The sequence below is a fragment of the Jaculus jaculus genome, chromosome 12, assembly GCF_020740685.1.
Source record: "Jaculus jaculus isolate mJacJac1 chromosome 12, mJacJac1.mat.Y.cur, whole genome shotgun sequence".
NCBI lineage: Eukaryota > Metazoa > Chordata > Mammalia > Rodentia > Dipodidae > Jaculus > Jaculus jaculus.
Window position 1 is genome coordinate 42,765,906 of NC_059113.1, and position 16,311 is coordinate 42,782,216.

The following is a 16,311-nucleotide window of genomic DNA, read 5'->3' on the forward strand; positions in this document are numbered from 1 at the left end:
GGGGGAGCTCCAAGTGGAAGGGCCGGAGTGCAAAGGGGGGGGGGGTCTTTGGGCGGCAGTCTCCATGGGAATGGGTGAAGGAGTCTCGGTGACTCCTCCACGAACCCCTTCCTACCCCTGCTACATACGAACTCTAGCTACCAGCTTGGTTCACAACTGGTGAGGCCCGGAGTCCCGGCTGGAAGTCAGGCCGCTTAGTACGACCCGTGGCCCCCGCGCCCGCGGTGGTAGCGCCGGGCGTGGGCGGGGCCCGCGGTGCGCGTGCGCAGTGGGCCGTGTTTGCGGCCAGCCGGTTCCTCTGCTCGCGACAGTGCCGTCCGTGATGTCGGCCCCCTGTGGGAGGGCAGGTCCCAGAGCCGCGAGTCAGCTGACGGCCGGACCCAGGTGGGCGCGACGTGACCGGGACTCAGCCGTCCTGGTCCCGCCCACGTCGCGGGGTGTGTCCCCGGCCCGTGTGAGTCTGCCCCTGCTGACGGACTGATGGGCGGCGGCTTCTGTCAGGCTGGTCCAGGCCGAGGTCGGCTCACCTGAGTGCAGGTGAGGCGTGAAGGGGCCTGAACGCTCACACGAATGTCCCGGCTGTCGGAGGTCACGGGGTCAGCGCGGGAGGAAGGGGCGCCGCGAGGGTCAGCCCACGGTGGGCGCTAGCTGGTCACGGGATGGGGGGAGGGGTCTCTGGTTCAAGGAAGCGTGGAGTGGGGGACTGCTCAGCGTCGGGGTACCTATGCCTTTGTGGACCACTGTCAGAACCTGAGTGACCAGTGAGGTGTGTACGAAGACCTGTTTGCATTTTTACCTACCAACTTTCTGCTTATTTTTGTTGTAAATGAAATCTGTTAACTATCAACTTGCGGTTTGTTTCTACATGTATGTATGTATGTATGTATATATATATATATGTATGTATGTATATATATATATATATATATATATATATATATAATATATATATAATATATATACTAGTCAGATGATCGTGAGAAAGAAAAAGCCATGATTAAAAAAACATCAGGCGTCTGGGGACTATCAGATGCCATGCCCTACTGAGCCTTCCTGAACACCGTAGATGAGCCCTGGCTTGCAAGTCCCAGGCTGTTAAGGAAACAGCCATAATAGACAGTTTCTCCTCTCGAGGCCCTTTTAAGGTTGTCCCCAACATCTGTTTTCCCTGAAAAAGAGCTAAAACAGCAGCTTCCCTTGATGACCTCATATATCTTTCAGTACAGAACATTTTATACCAATGAGAATCTGGAAAATCTGGTTAGGACCCTGAGCCTACATCTGGATGGTGGGTCTCTACAGCTAACCAACATCCTTGTGGAAGAAGAATGACAAGGAATTTTTTGGCATGTTGTTGAAAGTAAAGAAACAGGCAGTTTGTGTGGTTTTCTCCCTTTTTATGAAGGAAAAGAAAATGTTTATCTCTAGAAAAAGGTTGGGCCAGCAGACACCAAAAACTAGTGATATTGCTTAGAGGTGGGTGGGAAGATAACAAGGTTTAGTTTCTGTGTTTCCACATTTAAATTTTTCAGCTTTGCTAATTGAGTATTTCCTTTAATTTGGGGGGAAATGTGTGTTCCTCAAAGTGTTAGGAAGATAATTCTCATACCTACAGAACATGTTGTGTTCTGTTTAGCATGTTAAAGAAGGATCCAGTAGAGTAACCATCACTGTGCAAAACACAAAAGTAGGTTTACAAAAGTAAATGAGTTAAAGGAATGCTGAAGCAAGATTTCTGGGTTAAAATAGAGAACTTCTGAGTATTGAAGCATGAAGTGAAACCACAGCTTTTGGGGTTAAGGTTCCTGCTCTTGGAAAGGAACTTCACAGATCCTTATGGGACACTTCTGACTTGACAGATAGTGAAGACCCTGGCCCAGTCAGTGGTAAATGCTGCTGTGTTTTATGATCCTTTTAGGGAAGTGGGGAAAGAGGGAGAGCTTGTGGGCCTTTTGGAAGTAATAGTCTGAAAGAAAATGTGTGGCTAGTCTTTTCTTTGGAATTCACTTCCAAGAGTGGAACCTGTTATCTTAACCAGACAGGAAAATGTTGGTATCTATAGTGAGCAGAAGGAGCTGTCAGATGCCTACAGAGCCCAAGAGGCCTGCTGGATGCTTAGTCCCAGCTTCTGGTAACATGGCCCTGTCACACTGTAGCTCTAGACTAACACTCTTATTCATTTGTTTGCATTAGCCTTTAAAAAGTATTATTTGAGAGAGAAAATGAGCAGGCCAAGGCCTCTTTCTTCTGCAAAGGAACTCCATACACATGTGCTGCTTTGTGTGTCTTGCTCTATGTGGGTACTGGGTAATTGAATCTGGGCCGGCAGACGTTGCAAACAAGTGCTGTTGACTGCTGAGAGCCAGCCCATACGTTCAGTTTTTTGTAAAGGCACAGTGCAGTGCAGTAGAACAGATGAGACCAATCAATGTTATAGGAGAACAAATAAGACTAGCTTTGGAGATATATTTTTCCCAAAGAAAATGAAGTCCTGCTAAGTCTGGAGATGGGATCTATGCAGAGCTACCTTGCAGGCCCTTCTGTCATGGCTTCATTTCCTCCACAGCAATTGCAGGGTTGACTGGTTTCCAGTGTTACCATTGGATGAGACAGGGCCAGCCTCCTGTGCAGTACACTTTAGGCCAGTTCTATCCAACTTGTGGCTATGGGCTGCCAGTGTCCCAGGATAGCTATGAATGCAACCCACCTTTGTAGATAACAATGTTCTGTCACAATGTCAAAAGGTTAGGCATTCCTACTTTATGCAGTGTGTCAGGTGGGAAAGTCTTCAAGTTGGGTTTGGTTTGAAGCAGGCATGCAGTAGGGGAATGGTGGTGACACCCTGTCCCTTTGCAGGTTTCTAAGGTGAAAAAGATGTGGTTGGGTTGAGAAGCAGAAATAGATACAAAAGAAGAACTGCATCTCACTCCACACTCCTCTGAGCTGCCCAGCAGTCCCAGCTGTGCCTCTGTGGTACCTGCATGGTGACTCAGGATGAGCTGCAGCTGTGACTACAGAGGGGTCAGCCAGCCAGGCTATACAGGACCTCAGGGAAGATGGACAGCTGTATCCAGTTTCTTGGAGCCATAGCCTTGCCTTTGACCATCATAAGTCAAGAAACTGAATGTACCTTGCTTCTGCCTCCCCAGCTGGTATTATTACTTGGAGAGCACAGGCTTGCCCAGAGCTATGCACACTGCTGTGTGGGAACACATAGCAGGAGGTTTGAGAAGGAGCCAGAGTGGGGGAAGTAGTGATAAAGTTTGGTGAGGGTTCTGGTTTTAAAACCTGATGTTTATTGGCACCTGCTCTGAGACTCCCAGGAGGACCTGCAGGTTCTCTTCTGGCTCACTCACATCTGTGTGAGTAATTGACCAATGTGTCTACAGTACTTCCCTTAGAGGTCCTGTCTCTAGAAGGTGGCCTGAAGACCTGGGAGCTTTTCTCTCTCTGATGAAGATTAAACAAACCAGGCAGATGTTCCTGACACATTCCAGGTACTTGACATCCTGTTAGTCTGTATTACTGTGCACTTTCAGGGCCAGGCACCTGGCCCCAACATGGTTAGGGAAGAAACTTATTTTCCTTTCAACAGTGAAACTATTATGAGAACCCACTCAGCTAGGCTGTTTGTGATCGTCTGGCTCTGAGACCCTGGTCTTCCTCTTAACCCTGACTAGATGGAACCTTCTTGAATTGACACTTGTTCTCCTTGTTCCAGAACATGGGCTTAGTACAGATTTTCATAGTTTGGGGCCTGACCATGTTAATTTAGAGGCCCCACAAAAGCTAGATGTCTTGACCAAGAGCACATTGGTACATTAATGGCAAATGGGAACTATAACCCTGGTCTTATGACTGACTTGTGGAAAAGTGCATGCTGGGATTTTGGGGAACCTGTGTTTCAGCCATTTGCAGTTCTGTGTAGTGTAGTCCTGCGTTGCCATTCAGTGTTTATGACGGAGGCCTCTGGTTGTCTCTAGTCCACAAGGTCTGCCTTGTTCTCCTAGGCCTGTACTTTGTGGTAAAATGCCTGGCTTAGAATGCTGGGTGGGCAGATCATGTGTTTATGGTACAATCTTGTCTCCTAAAAGAAACAAATAAAAAACTGCAGAGCCAGGGCTAATTGGGCTTACCCTGTAGGACAGTGTTATATTTGGCCTGAGTACAGAGTTAACTTAGTGTCCTTGGAGATGTGTGAGTAAACTAGAGTATCAATATGAGCAGATCATGAGCTATGAGGACAGAGTAGCCTCAGGGTTGTCATCTCTAGAGAGCACTTCCAAGTGCCCTGAAAATATACACGCCAGAGGAGAATGACACAGAGCTGCCAGAATTTGGGGAGACCCGTGGATATGATAATTGAGTCCACTCCGCCTGTGTGAAGCTAGAGGAAAACCAGCAAAACCACCATCAAATCCAGGAGTTTCAAAGTTCCAGGTGTTTCCTCTGTCCTTGGGGTTAGCCCCAGCCTGTGCTCTAGCACTAGCCCACACGGGCTAGTACTTTGGAGGCCTATGGAGTGTATAAGATTTAGTGTAGACAGCAAGTGTAATGTTTATGATAGCTCTACTCTGCTGCCTCATGGTTCAGCCAGAGCTGGGATCCTCCCACAATGAGGGTGCATCATTTCCTGCTAACCCCTCCCTGGTATAGGCATGGAGAAGTCCCTCATTCTTGGAGAAGAGCAGTCAGGGTGTGCCTTGGCTTTCTGTGGGACCAGGAAGGTTGGATTCTGAGGCTGCCTTTCTGTGGCTGCTGATTTTGTAACAGAAAGGCCCAATAGGCTGCTTCACAGTCTTGAGAACTTGGGACTTTGGCTTTGCAGTTTTACAAATAAAGCAGGTCTAACTCAGATACTTGGGTCACTTGAGCCCAATTTAGAATCTTTGTACATATTCAGTAAATATTTCACAAGAGCCCATTGTGTGCCAGGAAGTGGAGATATAAGGCTGGACAGACAAGCGCTGAGGTGGAAGCTGGAACTAAATGAGCAGATAGAGTCAGTTCCAGTCCTACTGGGGATGCAGGTGCATCTGGAGCTTGCTGCAGGAATGCTTGCTCCAGCATGACCTGCTTTCACAAATAGCTGGTAGGCCTGGGAGGCAGGGTCCTCTGCAGATGCCCCGAGGTAAGAAGAACTCAAAGGCTGGAACATGAAGCAAGGTGTGGGGCAAGTTGAGGGTGGAACCCAGGAAGGTAGGTGGTCCCAGGCTAGAGACTCATAGGTCCTGGGCAGGAGTTCAGGAGTAGAGGCCTTGCCAGAGTCTTGACTAAGGAACCAAAGGGAAGAGTGGAAACACATGACAGGCTGTTGTCTCTAAAACAAATAAGTACCATCTCAGAAAGTTTTAGATCTTAGAATGTTCCAGATTAGGGTAGCTCAACCTGTACCATGTACTGGATCTTGCTTCAGCCCAACAGCATCCACCCCTCTCCAGTGCTCATGGTCTGTTCTCCTGATGAAACTGAGTCCTACAGGAGTCCAAAGAACCCATAGCCAGTACATGGAGACCCTGTGTCCTTGTACATAGGCAGTGATTGAAGCATGGTACAGTTGGAGTATCAAATGAATGTTCATACTTCAGGTTTTAGAGGTTAAATACCTCAACAGAATATGCTCCAGTATAATTACTTAGAAGCATTTTATTCTGTGGCCTCTGTGAATTTCATAGCTCACCACCAATCTGCCATGGAAGCTAGAGCCTAGACTGTGGAGTTCTGTGGGAAGAGCATCAGCCCATATACCATACTAGGACATTCCTACTTTCTGTATTGGCTGAGATCCATTGTGCCTCTCCACATAAATTTATATTATTTCTCTTGTATACCAATAGATGTTGTCTTGCTGTGTTTATCTTTTTGTAAGTGCATTAAGAACAGGGTATGGAATGAAAAGAAATGCTTTCTGTGCCTTTGCCTTGTTGGGGCAGTGATGTGTCAGATGAATCTTTCTCTTCTTCAGGTTGAGGATGGAGACCTGAAGATCGCCGAGACAACTGTGCTGACTTTTGGGACACAGTGTCAGGCCCAGCAGCCCAGAGTTGGTATAGGACTCCCCTGGTGTACAGTTCAGGACCATGACTCCTGTGAGCAATGGTGGGATGTCAGAGAGCATTTTTGACCTGGACTATGTTTCCTGGAAGATCCGCTCCACACTGGTAGTAGCTGGCTTCGTCTTCTACCTGGGCGTCTTTGTGGTCTGTCACCAGTTGTCATCCTCCCTAAATGCCACTTACCGCTCTCTGGTGGCCAAAGAGAAGGTCTTCTGGAACCTGGCAGCCACTCGTGCCGTCTTTGGCGTGCAGAGTATGGCTGCAGGCCTGTGGGCTCTGCTGGGGGACCCTGTGCTCCAAGGTGACAAAGCCCTTGGCCAGCAAAACTGGTGCTGGTTTCATATTACCACAGCCACTGGGTTCTTCTTCTTTGAAAATGTGGCTGTTCACCTGTTCAACCTGTTCTTCCGGACTTTTGATGTGTTTTTGGTTGTCCACCACCTCTTCGCCTTTCTTGGTTTTTTTGGCTCAGCAGTCAACCTCAGAGCTGGCCACTATTTAGCCATGATCACATTGCTCATGGAGATGAGCACCCCCTTTACCTGCATCTCCTGGATGCTCCTGAAGGTAGGTACTTTTGAGGGGTGGGGTTGTCCTGAGGTTAAATGTGGAGCAAAGTGCCTTGTACAATTGTTCGCTAGATGGAATGTCATCAGGGCCCTGCAGCTGAATGCAGCCATATGGAAAGCTCAGCTGGCCGAATGCTGTTTCTTAAAATCTCAGAGTAAATGAAAGTTCGGTAGTTCCTAGGATTCATTGGGTAGTGTTGTATGCCTTAGAAAACTTTCTTTTTACTACTTTATTTTTGAGAGACACAGAGAGAAAGGGGGAGAGAGAAAGAGAGATTGAGAATGGTCATGCCAGGGCCTTCAGCTGCTGTGAACAACCTCCAGATTTGTGCACCCCTATGTGGTGCATGTGTGTGACATTAGACACTTGCATCACTGTGCACCTGCCTACGTGGGGCTTGGAGATTCGAACTTGTGTTCTTAGGCTTCACAGACAACTGCATTAACTGCTAAGCCATCTCTCCAGCCCTAGAAAACAGTTAAAAACTTTAGTACATACAAAAAATGTTGAAGTGATATGTATGTGTCTGCACGTACTGTTTTTGCTTTTTGGTTTTGATCAGGGCTGGTGGGAACTTGCCCACTTATCTCATTTACTTGTCCCAGATGGATCTCATGCTGTTCATCCTGAGCCCTGTGGGTCCCATATTTCATTGTTTCATTGGTGACCGAAAGTGCTGGCACCTAACATTGTGATTTGTCCCTTTTGTTTTTGAAAATGTGTGTGTGTGTGTGTATTTAAGTCAAGTGTGTTGGTATATATACCTGTAATCCCAGTACTCAGAAGGCCAAAGCAGGAAGATTGTAAGTTATGGGATGGCTTGGGCTACAGAGTGAGTATGAGAAAAGCCTGTGTTACCTAGTAAAACCCTATCTCAATTTTTTAAAAGTTTTAAAATATGTGCCTTTTATAAATAATCATGATTCTCATTTTTATGACAAAATGTCCATGTTAATCTTTTTTGTGTGTGCATGTGTCTGCGCATGCATATGTGCCTATGGAGGGTACACCTGAGGTGTTGTTCCTCTCAGGCACAGTCTACTTTTTTGAGACAGTCTCTCTCATTGACCTGGAGCTCACCAATTGGCTACACTGGCCAGTGAGCTCCTGTCTCTCCCTCCTCAGCACTGGGATTACAAGCATGTGCCACCAAACATGTCATTTCTATGTGAGTTCTGGGGTTCCTCATGCTTATGAGGCAGGCACTTTACTGAGTCATCTCTACACTCCCCTGCCCCATGTTAAACTGTTTTTTGTTTTGTTTTGGTTTTTCAAGGTATGGTTTCATTCTAGCCCAGGCTGACCTAGAATTCACTATGTAGTCTCAGGGTGGCCTCAGACTCATGACAGTCCTCCTAGCTCTGCCTCTCAAGTGCTGGGATTAAAGGTGTGTGCCACCATGCCTAGCATCTTCTAAAATTATTTTTTAGCTCAGATTCTTGCTGTCTTGTAGGACATAGTACCTGTCATTGGATTTTTTTAATTTGAAATGTGAAATACTGCTAATGTCTACCAAGTCATACAAGCAGGTTGTGATAGAGAGCTCTTCTCTTGCACAGAAGAGTGCTGTAGGGTCTCTGGAAATGGAAATGAATATGAACAGTCATTCCTGCTTTTGGGTTCTTGATGGATGGTGTCGGTACATCACACATACAAACATTTGTGCTTCACAGCTTAGCGTCACAACTTGGTTGGGATCTCGGACCCAAGGCTGGCCCAAGTAGTTAAGAAAGTGTTGTAGTATACTAATGCCAACATGTGGGCAATGGGAGACATTGCATATTCAAAGTAGGACACTGGAAAAAAGGTGGAAGTCATGAGTAGATTGAAAGTCACTGACATGAGTGGGGTAATGGCAGTGCACACCTCTAGTCTCAGCAGCCAGTGACAGGTTTGAGAATTCAAGTTCAGCCTGGGCTACAGAGTAAGACCTTTTTACAAAAATCATTTTAATAAATGAAGAAGAAAGTCATTGACATGACCCAGACACTGCTGAGTTCCATGCTAGGAAAATGAGTGGAAGTGAAGCAGCTGGTTGAGTGAGTCCCTAGGACCTTGGGGCTGCAAGCATCTTTTCCCTCATCATGTAGCTAATCAGTTTTCTGTGTGAGGAATCTGAGGCAGAGATTCCCTGCTCCTCTGGCTTGAGCAAGGGTGTTGTGTGGAGCAAAGTAGAATGTGCTGGAGAGGATCTTTGGTCCAGCACTCCGCACACTAGTACCTCTCACTCTGGAAACATGGGCTTTAGAAGTAACTCACCATGCAGAGCATGGGGCTCTTAAAGGCTCTGTAGTGTTGCTGTGAAAACTGTCAGTCACCGAAAGCAAAACCCACAAGGTATTTCATGAGAGGCTTTACCTGTGGGGTTTTGTGTGCTCTGGAAAGCTGTTAGGGTGCTTTTTGTGCAGGATGGAGAAAAGGTTACCTAGTTAGTTACTTCTCATCCCACTCAGGTTAACTGTACCAAAGCCAGCAGACCTCTACATTCTGAATCAACATAGCTTAGTTTCAGTGTGTCTCGATAGCTCTTTGTTGTACTAGTTCAAGTATTGTCAGGTGTTAGAACTACCCGCTGTCTGAAATATGGGAAATCATTGAAGTTTTGATAAGGCTGATAGATTGTTGCATAAGGGGCATTAGTATCTTAGAATCTTCCTGTTATCAAGATATGACTTGGTCAGATTTGAAGCATACGAATCAAGGTGAAAGATGGGTTTATAAGTAAGCACAGCAGCCTTTTTTTTTTTTTTTTTTTTTTAAATGAAACAAAGTCTTGCTATGAAACCCTGGCCTGCCATGAACTCATGACAATCCTGCTGCATTAGCTTCCTGAGTTCTGGGACTGCAGGTATATTCCACTATGTCTAATTGTGTTTATCCTCTAAGGTGCTCATCGCTTCTTCCATCACATTCTAGGTTGTCATGGGATAGAGCTCTTGATAGGAATGGGTGAGAGTGTACCTGTGGCTGACACGGTTCTGTTCTGTCTGCTGTGTAGTGACCTCGTCAGGTTTCTTATCCGGTCTGGTCTAAGTCGTCCTGTAGACATCTTGGTGTCGTGGGCACTAGTCAAGGACACAAGGCTTAGCACAGCGCCTGCTCTCAACCAGGGAAAGCTGCTGCTATGTGCGCAATTTTCCTTGTCTGTAGATGCTGACGACACCATCACTGTGTTAGAGAAGAGCATGCATGTCTTGTGTAATGTAGGTACATGAGCCAAATGGGTTTGAAGTTGCTTTTGGGAAAAAAAAATCACAACATTTGAACATATGCTCCAAGAGATAAATTCTCATTTTCTTAGTCTATTTTCCTATATAATGTCTAGGCCTTCCCTTAAGTTACTGACTCAACCAGTGGGATTTTTTTGTCAAAGAACATCCGGACACATATTTTTCTTTTTCTTTTTTTTTTTTACACTGTTCTTTTTCTTTCTTATTTTTGCATATTCCGAACTCCCATCATCCCCCCTTCTTTTCTTGATTTAACGAATTCAAAAATTTGTTTTGGGTCCTCTTGGAGGTGAAGTGATGTAGCTTGTCTGAGACCCAAGGAGCCCTGCAGAGCAGCATCCCACACCCTCCTGTCCTGCTATCCAGACCAGCCCCCTCTCTTGCTAAGCTTCCTTCTGTGCAAGCAGGACAGTGTCTGCAGCTAGGGTTGGTTGGTATTCAGAGTTGCTGGTGAGGCTGGTGCTGGGAAGCACCTGGTCTGTGTGGAACATGTCCAAGGCACCAAGTACCTGCTCAGCTTCAGTGGCAACTGCTAAAACTAATTTCAGTGCAAATTTAGCATAATATGACAGCAGTTACCTTTCAGCCTTCATCTAAGGTCCAATAGAGCAGATCCAATAGGTGAGCTGCCAGCAGGCTCGGGCTCTTGATCAGAAGTTAAAGCAAATGAGCTGGAGAAATGGCTTAGCGGTTAAGACACTTGCCTGCAAAGCCAAAGGACCCAGGTTCAACTCCCAGGACCCACATAAGCCAGATGCACAGGTGGCACATGCAGCTGGAGTTCGTTTGCAGTGGCTGGAGGCCCTGGCACACCCATTCTGTATTTGCCTCTTTCTCTCTTCCCCTCTCTCTTTCAGACAAATAAAGTGAGCCTGGTGTGGTTGCACAGGCCTTTAATCCCAGCACTTGGGAGGCAGAGGTAAGAGGATCACTGTGAGTTCGAGGCCAGCCTGAGACTACATAGTGAATTCCAGGTCAGCTTGAGTCAGAGTAAGACCCTACCTTGAAAAACATATATATACACACACATACATATATATACACACACATGCATACATATACATATACAGAGAGAGAGAGAAAGAGAGAGAGAGAGAGAGTAATTAAAGCAAGGGTCAAGCTCTGGCAAAAATGATTGCTTTATAGGGCATAACTGCCTTTCTGAAATGTGTGGAAGGAGTCAACTTTGCAATGACATCTGTGCTTCCTGTCCCACAGGCTGGCTGGTCAGACTCGCTCTTCTGGAAGGTCAACCAGTGGATGATGATCCACATGTTTCACTGCCGCATGGTACTCACTTACCATATGTGGTGGGTGTGCTTCTGGCACTGGGACAGCCTGGTCAGCAGCCTGTACCTGCCTCATTTCATGCTGTTCCTGTTTGGACTGGTCCTGCTTACACTCATCCTGAACCCCTATTGGACCCACAAGAAGACACAGCAGCTTCTCAATCCCGTGGATTGGAACTTCACACATCCCGAACCCAAGGGTAGCAGGCCAGAAAGGACCAACGGTCAGGTGCTGCAGAAGAAGAGGACCTAGCACTCTACAGCCAGGTGGACCATGATGCCAGTGCACAAGGATACTTGGGTTCTGCAAAGCTCCATGAGTGGTGACTTACAAATAAGGTAGTAATGTGCTTAGTCTAGGTAGAGTGCTAACCTCGTGCGTTTGTTAGTATTAATCTTGAAGTAGCCACAAAGTATTACTGGGACCCTGGTTTGCCTTCAGGAGAAGGTCTTTACCATCTCAGTCTCCTTGACTGTTATGATGTGTTCTGTCAGCATCTGGGAAGGAGTCTTGGTACCAGGCATACAAGCTGCTGAAGAAGAAGCTGTGTACTGAATACTTGGAGGGACTTCAGAAGGAAGTGCCTGTGAGGATGTGAACAAGATAGCACACTCACAGTCCGCATGACTTATCTGGAAGTCATGTTCTTTTTAACTGCAAAGAAGTGGCCCAAGAAAACAATGTGATTTGCTTACTCTTGTCAAAATTTCTCATTATGTGGAATTTTAAGCCTGTGGTGCAGTAGCACCATCTGGTGGCAATTGGTGTAAGGACAGCATTCAGATTTTTGTAAGGCTGAGCGACCTTGTTCACCCACCCTAGCATGGTGTAGGGTGGGAAATTTTGTACTTTTTTTGTTTGGTTGTTTAAATCAAGGAACCTATTTTAAAATGATAATTTTTTTATTGCCATCATAATTTTCAGCTGAAAGAATAAAGTAAGTATTGATATTTAGAGCCATTTTTAATTGACAAAGTTTTCTGTCAGGGGCCAGCCTCCTCCCCATTCTTTTGTTTTTTCTTGTTATTATTTTTTTTTTTTATCAGAGAGAGAGAATTAGTAATTCTCACTGTAACTGGACTCCAGATGTGTGTGCCATCTTGTGCACATGTGCAAACTTGTGCGCTTGCATCACATTGTGCATCTGGCTTATGTGGGCCTGGAGAGTCGAACATGAGACCTTAGGCTTTGCAGGCAAGTGCCTTAACTGCTAAGTGATCTCTCCATCTCCTTATCCCCAAATCTAAGGATCATGCTGCTCTGGCAAATTCAAGACAAGCAAGTGATTTTCCCCTGTGGGCTGTCAGTTGGTCCTGGACTCACTCAGTGTGGGCTCTGAGTACAGAACAGACCATCAGCTAGCTGCTTGATGTGACCACTAACAAGTTGCCGATCTGCTGTGCCTGGTTAGAAAGACTTCAGATACCAACTTATCAGTTTTACTGACAGACACACAAAAAACTTACTCAACTTCAGAGTGCAATTAAAGGACAAAGTTTATTTTCATCAAAACTACTTTTGAAAATGTGTTTACAGAAAACACATTAGGTGGTTGTGAGAAGCATATGTGACCTGTACCTGTTACCATGGAACCCTGGGCCTATTCTGATGACTAGTGCTTTAACTTTATCAATTGTATTTAGATCAAGATATATGATGCCTATTTATCTCATTCCAAGGCATTATTTACACTGCATCCCTAAGACACTCAAACTGAAAAGCCTGTAGCTCTTGTGGCTGCTTTGATGAATCTGTTCATGAGGAACCAGCAGTAGCTGGAGGTTTCCAACTGGGCAGAATTTGAATAAAGTCACTGCTGTTTACAGAACTCAAGCACCTGCAGTTCTTGTCTCCTAAAGCAAGCCTGTCTTGCTGCTTGAGAATGTTGGACGTTGGAGATAGACAATGAGATAGCAAATTGTCATGTGTTCACAGCCTGGGATTTAGCCAATTTGTATCTCATCTTCACTAGAACTGTGACCTCCCCAGGGGCTCACACTTTACGTCCTTTGTCTTCACACATGTAGTCCGAGTGCTATTTGTTGGGTTTCCCATAGGACTTCTCTGTGAGGTCCTTAGAGACAAGAGTGTCAGGTGAGGAGGCTCTGGTGACCCTGTGATCCAGTAATCCTTGCCTTTATTGTCTGGGGACTAGACTTACCTTCTAGCCTGTCACCCCACACCATCCATGTGGTGAACATATCTAGGAGTCAGGCACAATGCAAGTGAAATTCAGGAGCCAAAGATTTCTGGTGCTGATACATTCATGAACTTGGCCTGCTCTGCAGCCCATGCTGGCTTCTATTTGCCATGTTCTCTACCTCACTCCTGCATCGTGTGTTAGGACTTATTGCAGGGCTGAGGTACAGCTCAGTGGTAGAGTGCTTGCCTAGTGTTGCAGTCAGGTTCACATTCATTACTGGCAGAAAACAACCAAGAGCAGCTTGTGGGGGAAAAACAAAGGTTTATTTTGGCTTAGAGACTTAAGGGGAAGCTCCATGATGGCAGGGAAAAATGATGGCATGAGCAGAGGGTGGACATCACCTCCTGGACAACATCAGATGGACAAGAACAGCAGGAGAGTGTGCCCAACAATGGCAAGAGGAAGCTGGCTATAACATCCGTAAGCCCTCCCCCAATAATACACTGCCTCCAGGAGGATTCAATTCCCAGATTACAATCAGCTGGAGACCTAAGCATTCAGAACACATAAATGTATGGGGGACACCTGAATCAAACCACCATACCTAGCACACACACACACACACACACACACACACACACACTCACACACTCATATACACTCTCTTTATCCCCCCACCTTTCTCCCTCTCTCCAACTCTCTACTGCTTAACTGGTGGGCCTGTGAAACTGTGTTTCTCTTTCAGTAGAGAAATATATCTGCACCCATGTTCCTTGTTCCAAACTGGAGAAGGGAGTGTGCCTTTCCTTTCTCCATGAACAGGATGAATGATCCTGCCCCCATCCACTGGCTTGCCTTTGCCCCTTTTACCACCAAACTGCTTATTTCTCCCTGTATGCCACAGGCTTCCCAATGGAGTGCTGAAATTAGTACATCACAGCTAGTGACTGTAGTCTTTTGCAAGGCATGGTGCCAAAGGACACAATCTTGGGCCTTCTGTGCATTGAACTCTGCAGTAGTCACTTGTTTTCACTGTATGACGGGAAGCCAAGGCCCTGAGACCTGTTGACTGCTTATGTTGATACAGCTAGTAAGGGGCCACGCCTGCACCTGGGCTATGAAGCAGGTTTTACACTTCCTGTGGTGACCTTCCTAATAGGGCCTAAGTCCTCTGAGCAGAGACAACACCTGACACTGGGTCTCAGATGAAGATTAGAGACTGCTCCTTGCTATGGAGGACATAAGGCCAGGGCCAAGGTGCCAGCAGATTCATTGTCAGGAAGGAGCCCAGCCTCTGCTTCCAGGACACACAGTGCTACATCCTGAGAGGGAGGGAGGGAGGCTGTGTCTTCAGTAGTGCTAGAAGGACAGAAGCCTAAACTAATAACCTACAGACTTTTGTAGGATACTGAGTCACTGTGGTTGGGCACAAAGTGCTGTGAGGGTTCCCCCAGACAAGGCTGTTGCTACTCCCAGCAGCTGATTACAGCTGGGAGGAGGCCTGCTCAGCACCCCACTTTGGCAGTAATGGTCAAGGTGATTTTGGAAGGACACACTCAAACTTAACACCCTGTATCAGTAGGATTTCTTGAACTCCACATACAGTTGGTGTTTCTTTCATTCCTTGACTGATTCCAGATCCAGCCATGACTAACAAGGTTACTGCTTAACACCCAGCAAATGAGTGAAGTGAATTAACTGACAAGTGATGGTCCACATCTGCCCAACACCTGACAGAGTATGTGCCAACCCAAAGGGATGACACTTGCCAAGGGTATATTCAACTAGGTAAGGCAGTGTAGGAAATCAGGAGGCCAGCTCTATCCCATACAACCAGAGGAGGCCTGGGGAGAAAACTCAGCAGGCCTGAGACCTCTAGTGGGACCAACCTTTCCTTTCACACTGAAGGTGTGGACACAAGTGTATGTCTAACCCGAGAATATGGCTATGAAACATTGTCTGTATTAAATAGATAAGGTATTTTACAAAGTAAGAAGCCTTGTGTTGATTCTTCTGTGTCTATCTTGCCATGCAGATAAGTGAGATGGTTGGGCAGGACTCCTTGAGACTGGTTGGTGGTGTGGTGCAAAGCTGCCCCTAGGGTCAACATACAAAGACGCTCCAGGCCACCAACTCTGTCCTTGGGCTCCCTGCGAACCTATTTCATGCTGCAGGCCCTGCTCTGGTCCTTTAGAAGGCCATTTTTACCTCTCCTGAGACATAAGCCTCCTGAGAGCCTGGTCTAGAGACCAGTAATGTAGGTGGCTTGAATGCCCGGCCCCCACCACCTGAGCTCTACTCAGAGGCCCTCATGAGATGTGATCTCAACTCACCTAAAAGTCAATAGCACAAATGAGACTCCATTGTCATTACTACTTGATGCTTTGAGTTCAACTCCATCTCTAAATATCTTTGTTTTGCTGTTTTGTGAGAGATTACTAATTCAATATTCCTCTTGCTGAAAAGCAAAATAACACTTTCCCCCCTTTTCAGTTACTGATGTGTACTTTGTGTACTCTTATTTCTATAACAAAATATACTTGCCTAGTCATATATGAAATACATTGATTTAAAAAATAAATATTAAAAACTTGTTTTCCTTTCTCTGATAATTCAGTTCCAAATGTGTGGACTTGACTGTCACATCCAGAGACCAGTAGCCTTTCTTGCAGTGTAGCTTGAGCCCTGGGTTGAGAGGGAAGAACCTGGACTCTCCTGAAGAGAGCCTAGGGGTTCCATGAAACCCAGAGACATGGATGGAGGGCTCCAGCTTGTGATTTGGAGCCCATGTTGTAAATTCATTTCTTTAACTGCAGTATTCAGGGAGCCTTCTACCACTGTACATTATACACTCCAGTCTGTCTGAGGCTTCTTCCTGTTACTCCACTATTTTAAGCCAGTGACCCCATAGAAGTCAGAAGATTCTAAAAACCAACCCAAAGTTAAAATGCTCAGTTATTACTGAAAGTCTGTCAGTCTGAAAAGCCCTTGCCAAACGTTACATGGGTCAGTCCTTATAACT

At 46.1% G+C, this 16,311-nt stretch overlaps 1 protein-coding gene across 2 annotated transcripts; it reads left to right on the forward strand.

The window, feature by feature from the left end:
• The first annotated feature begins 319 nt into the window (after window positions 1-319).
• Cln8 (CLN8 transmembrane ER and ERGIC protein) lies at window positions 320-12,974 on the forward strand. 2 transcript variants are annotated; one of them, XM_045131786.1, is made up of 4 exons: window positions 320-537; window positions 3,390-3,497; window positions 5,966-6,623; window positions 11,075-12,974. In XM_045131786.1, exons 3-4 carry the CDS (start codon window positions 6,081-6,083, stop codon window positions 11,396-11,398), a joined length of 867 nt encoding a protein of 288 aa, XP_044987721.1. In that variant the 5' UTR covers window positions 320-537; window positions 3,390-3,497; window positions 5,966-6,080; the 3' UTR covers window positions 11,399-12,974. The 2 variants fall into 2 exon arrangements, with proteins under 2 accessions (XP_044987721.1, XP_004663142.2); XM_004663085.2 differs by lacking the exon at window positions 3,390-3,497.
• Window positions 12,975-16,311: the final 3,337 nt, after the last annotated feature.

Excerpts from the sequence above, each read along its gene's own strand:
- Cln8 (XM_045131786.1), top strand. The coding sequence starts at position 6,081 with ATGACTCCTGTGAGCAATGGTGGGATGTCAGAGAGCATTTTTGACCTG. Across the intron at positions 6,624-11,074 it reads TCTCCTGGATGCTCCTGAAG|GCTGGCTGGTCAGACTCGCT; the intron begins GTAGGTACTTTT and ends CCTGTCCCACAG.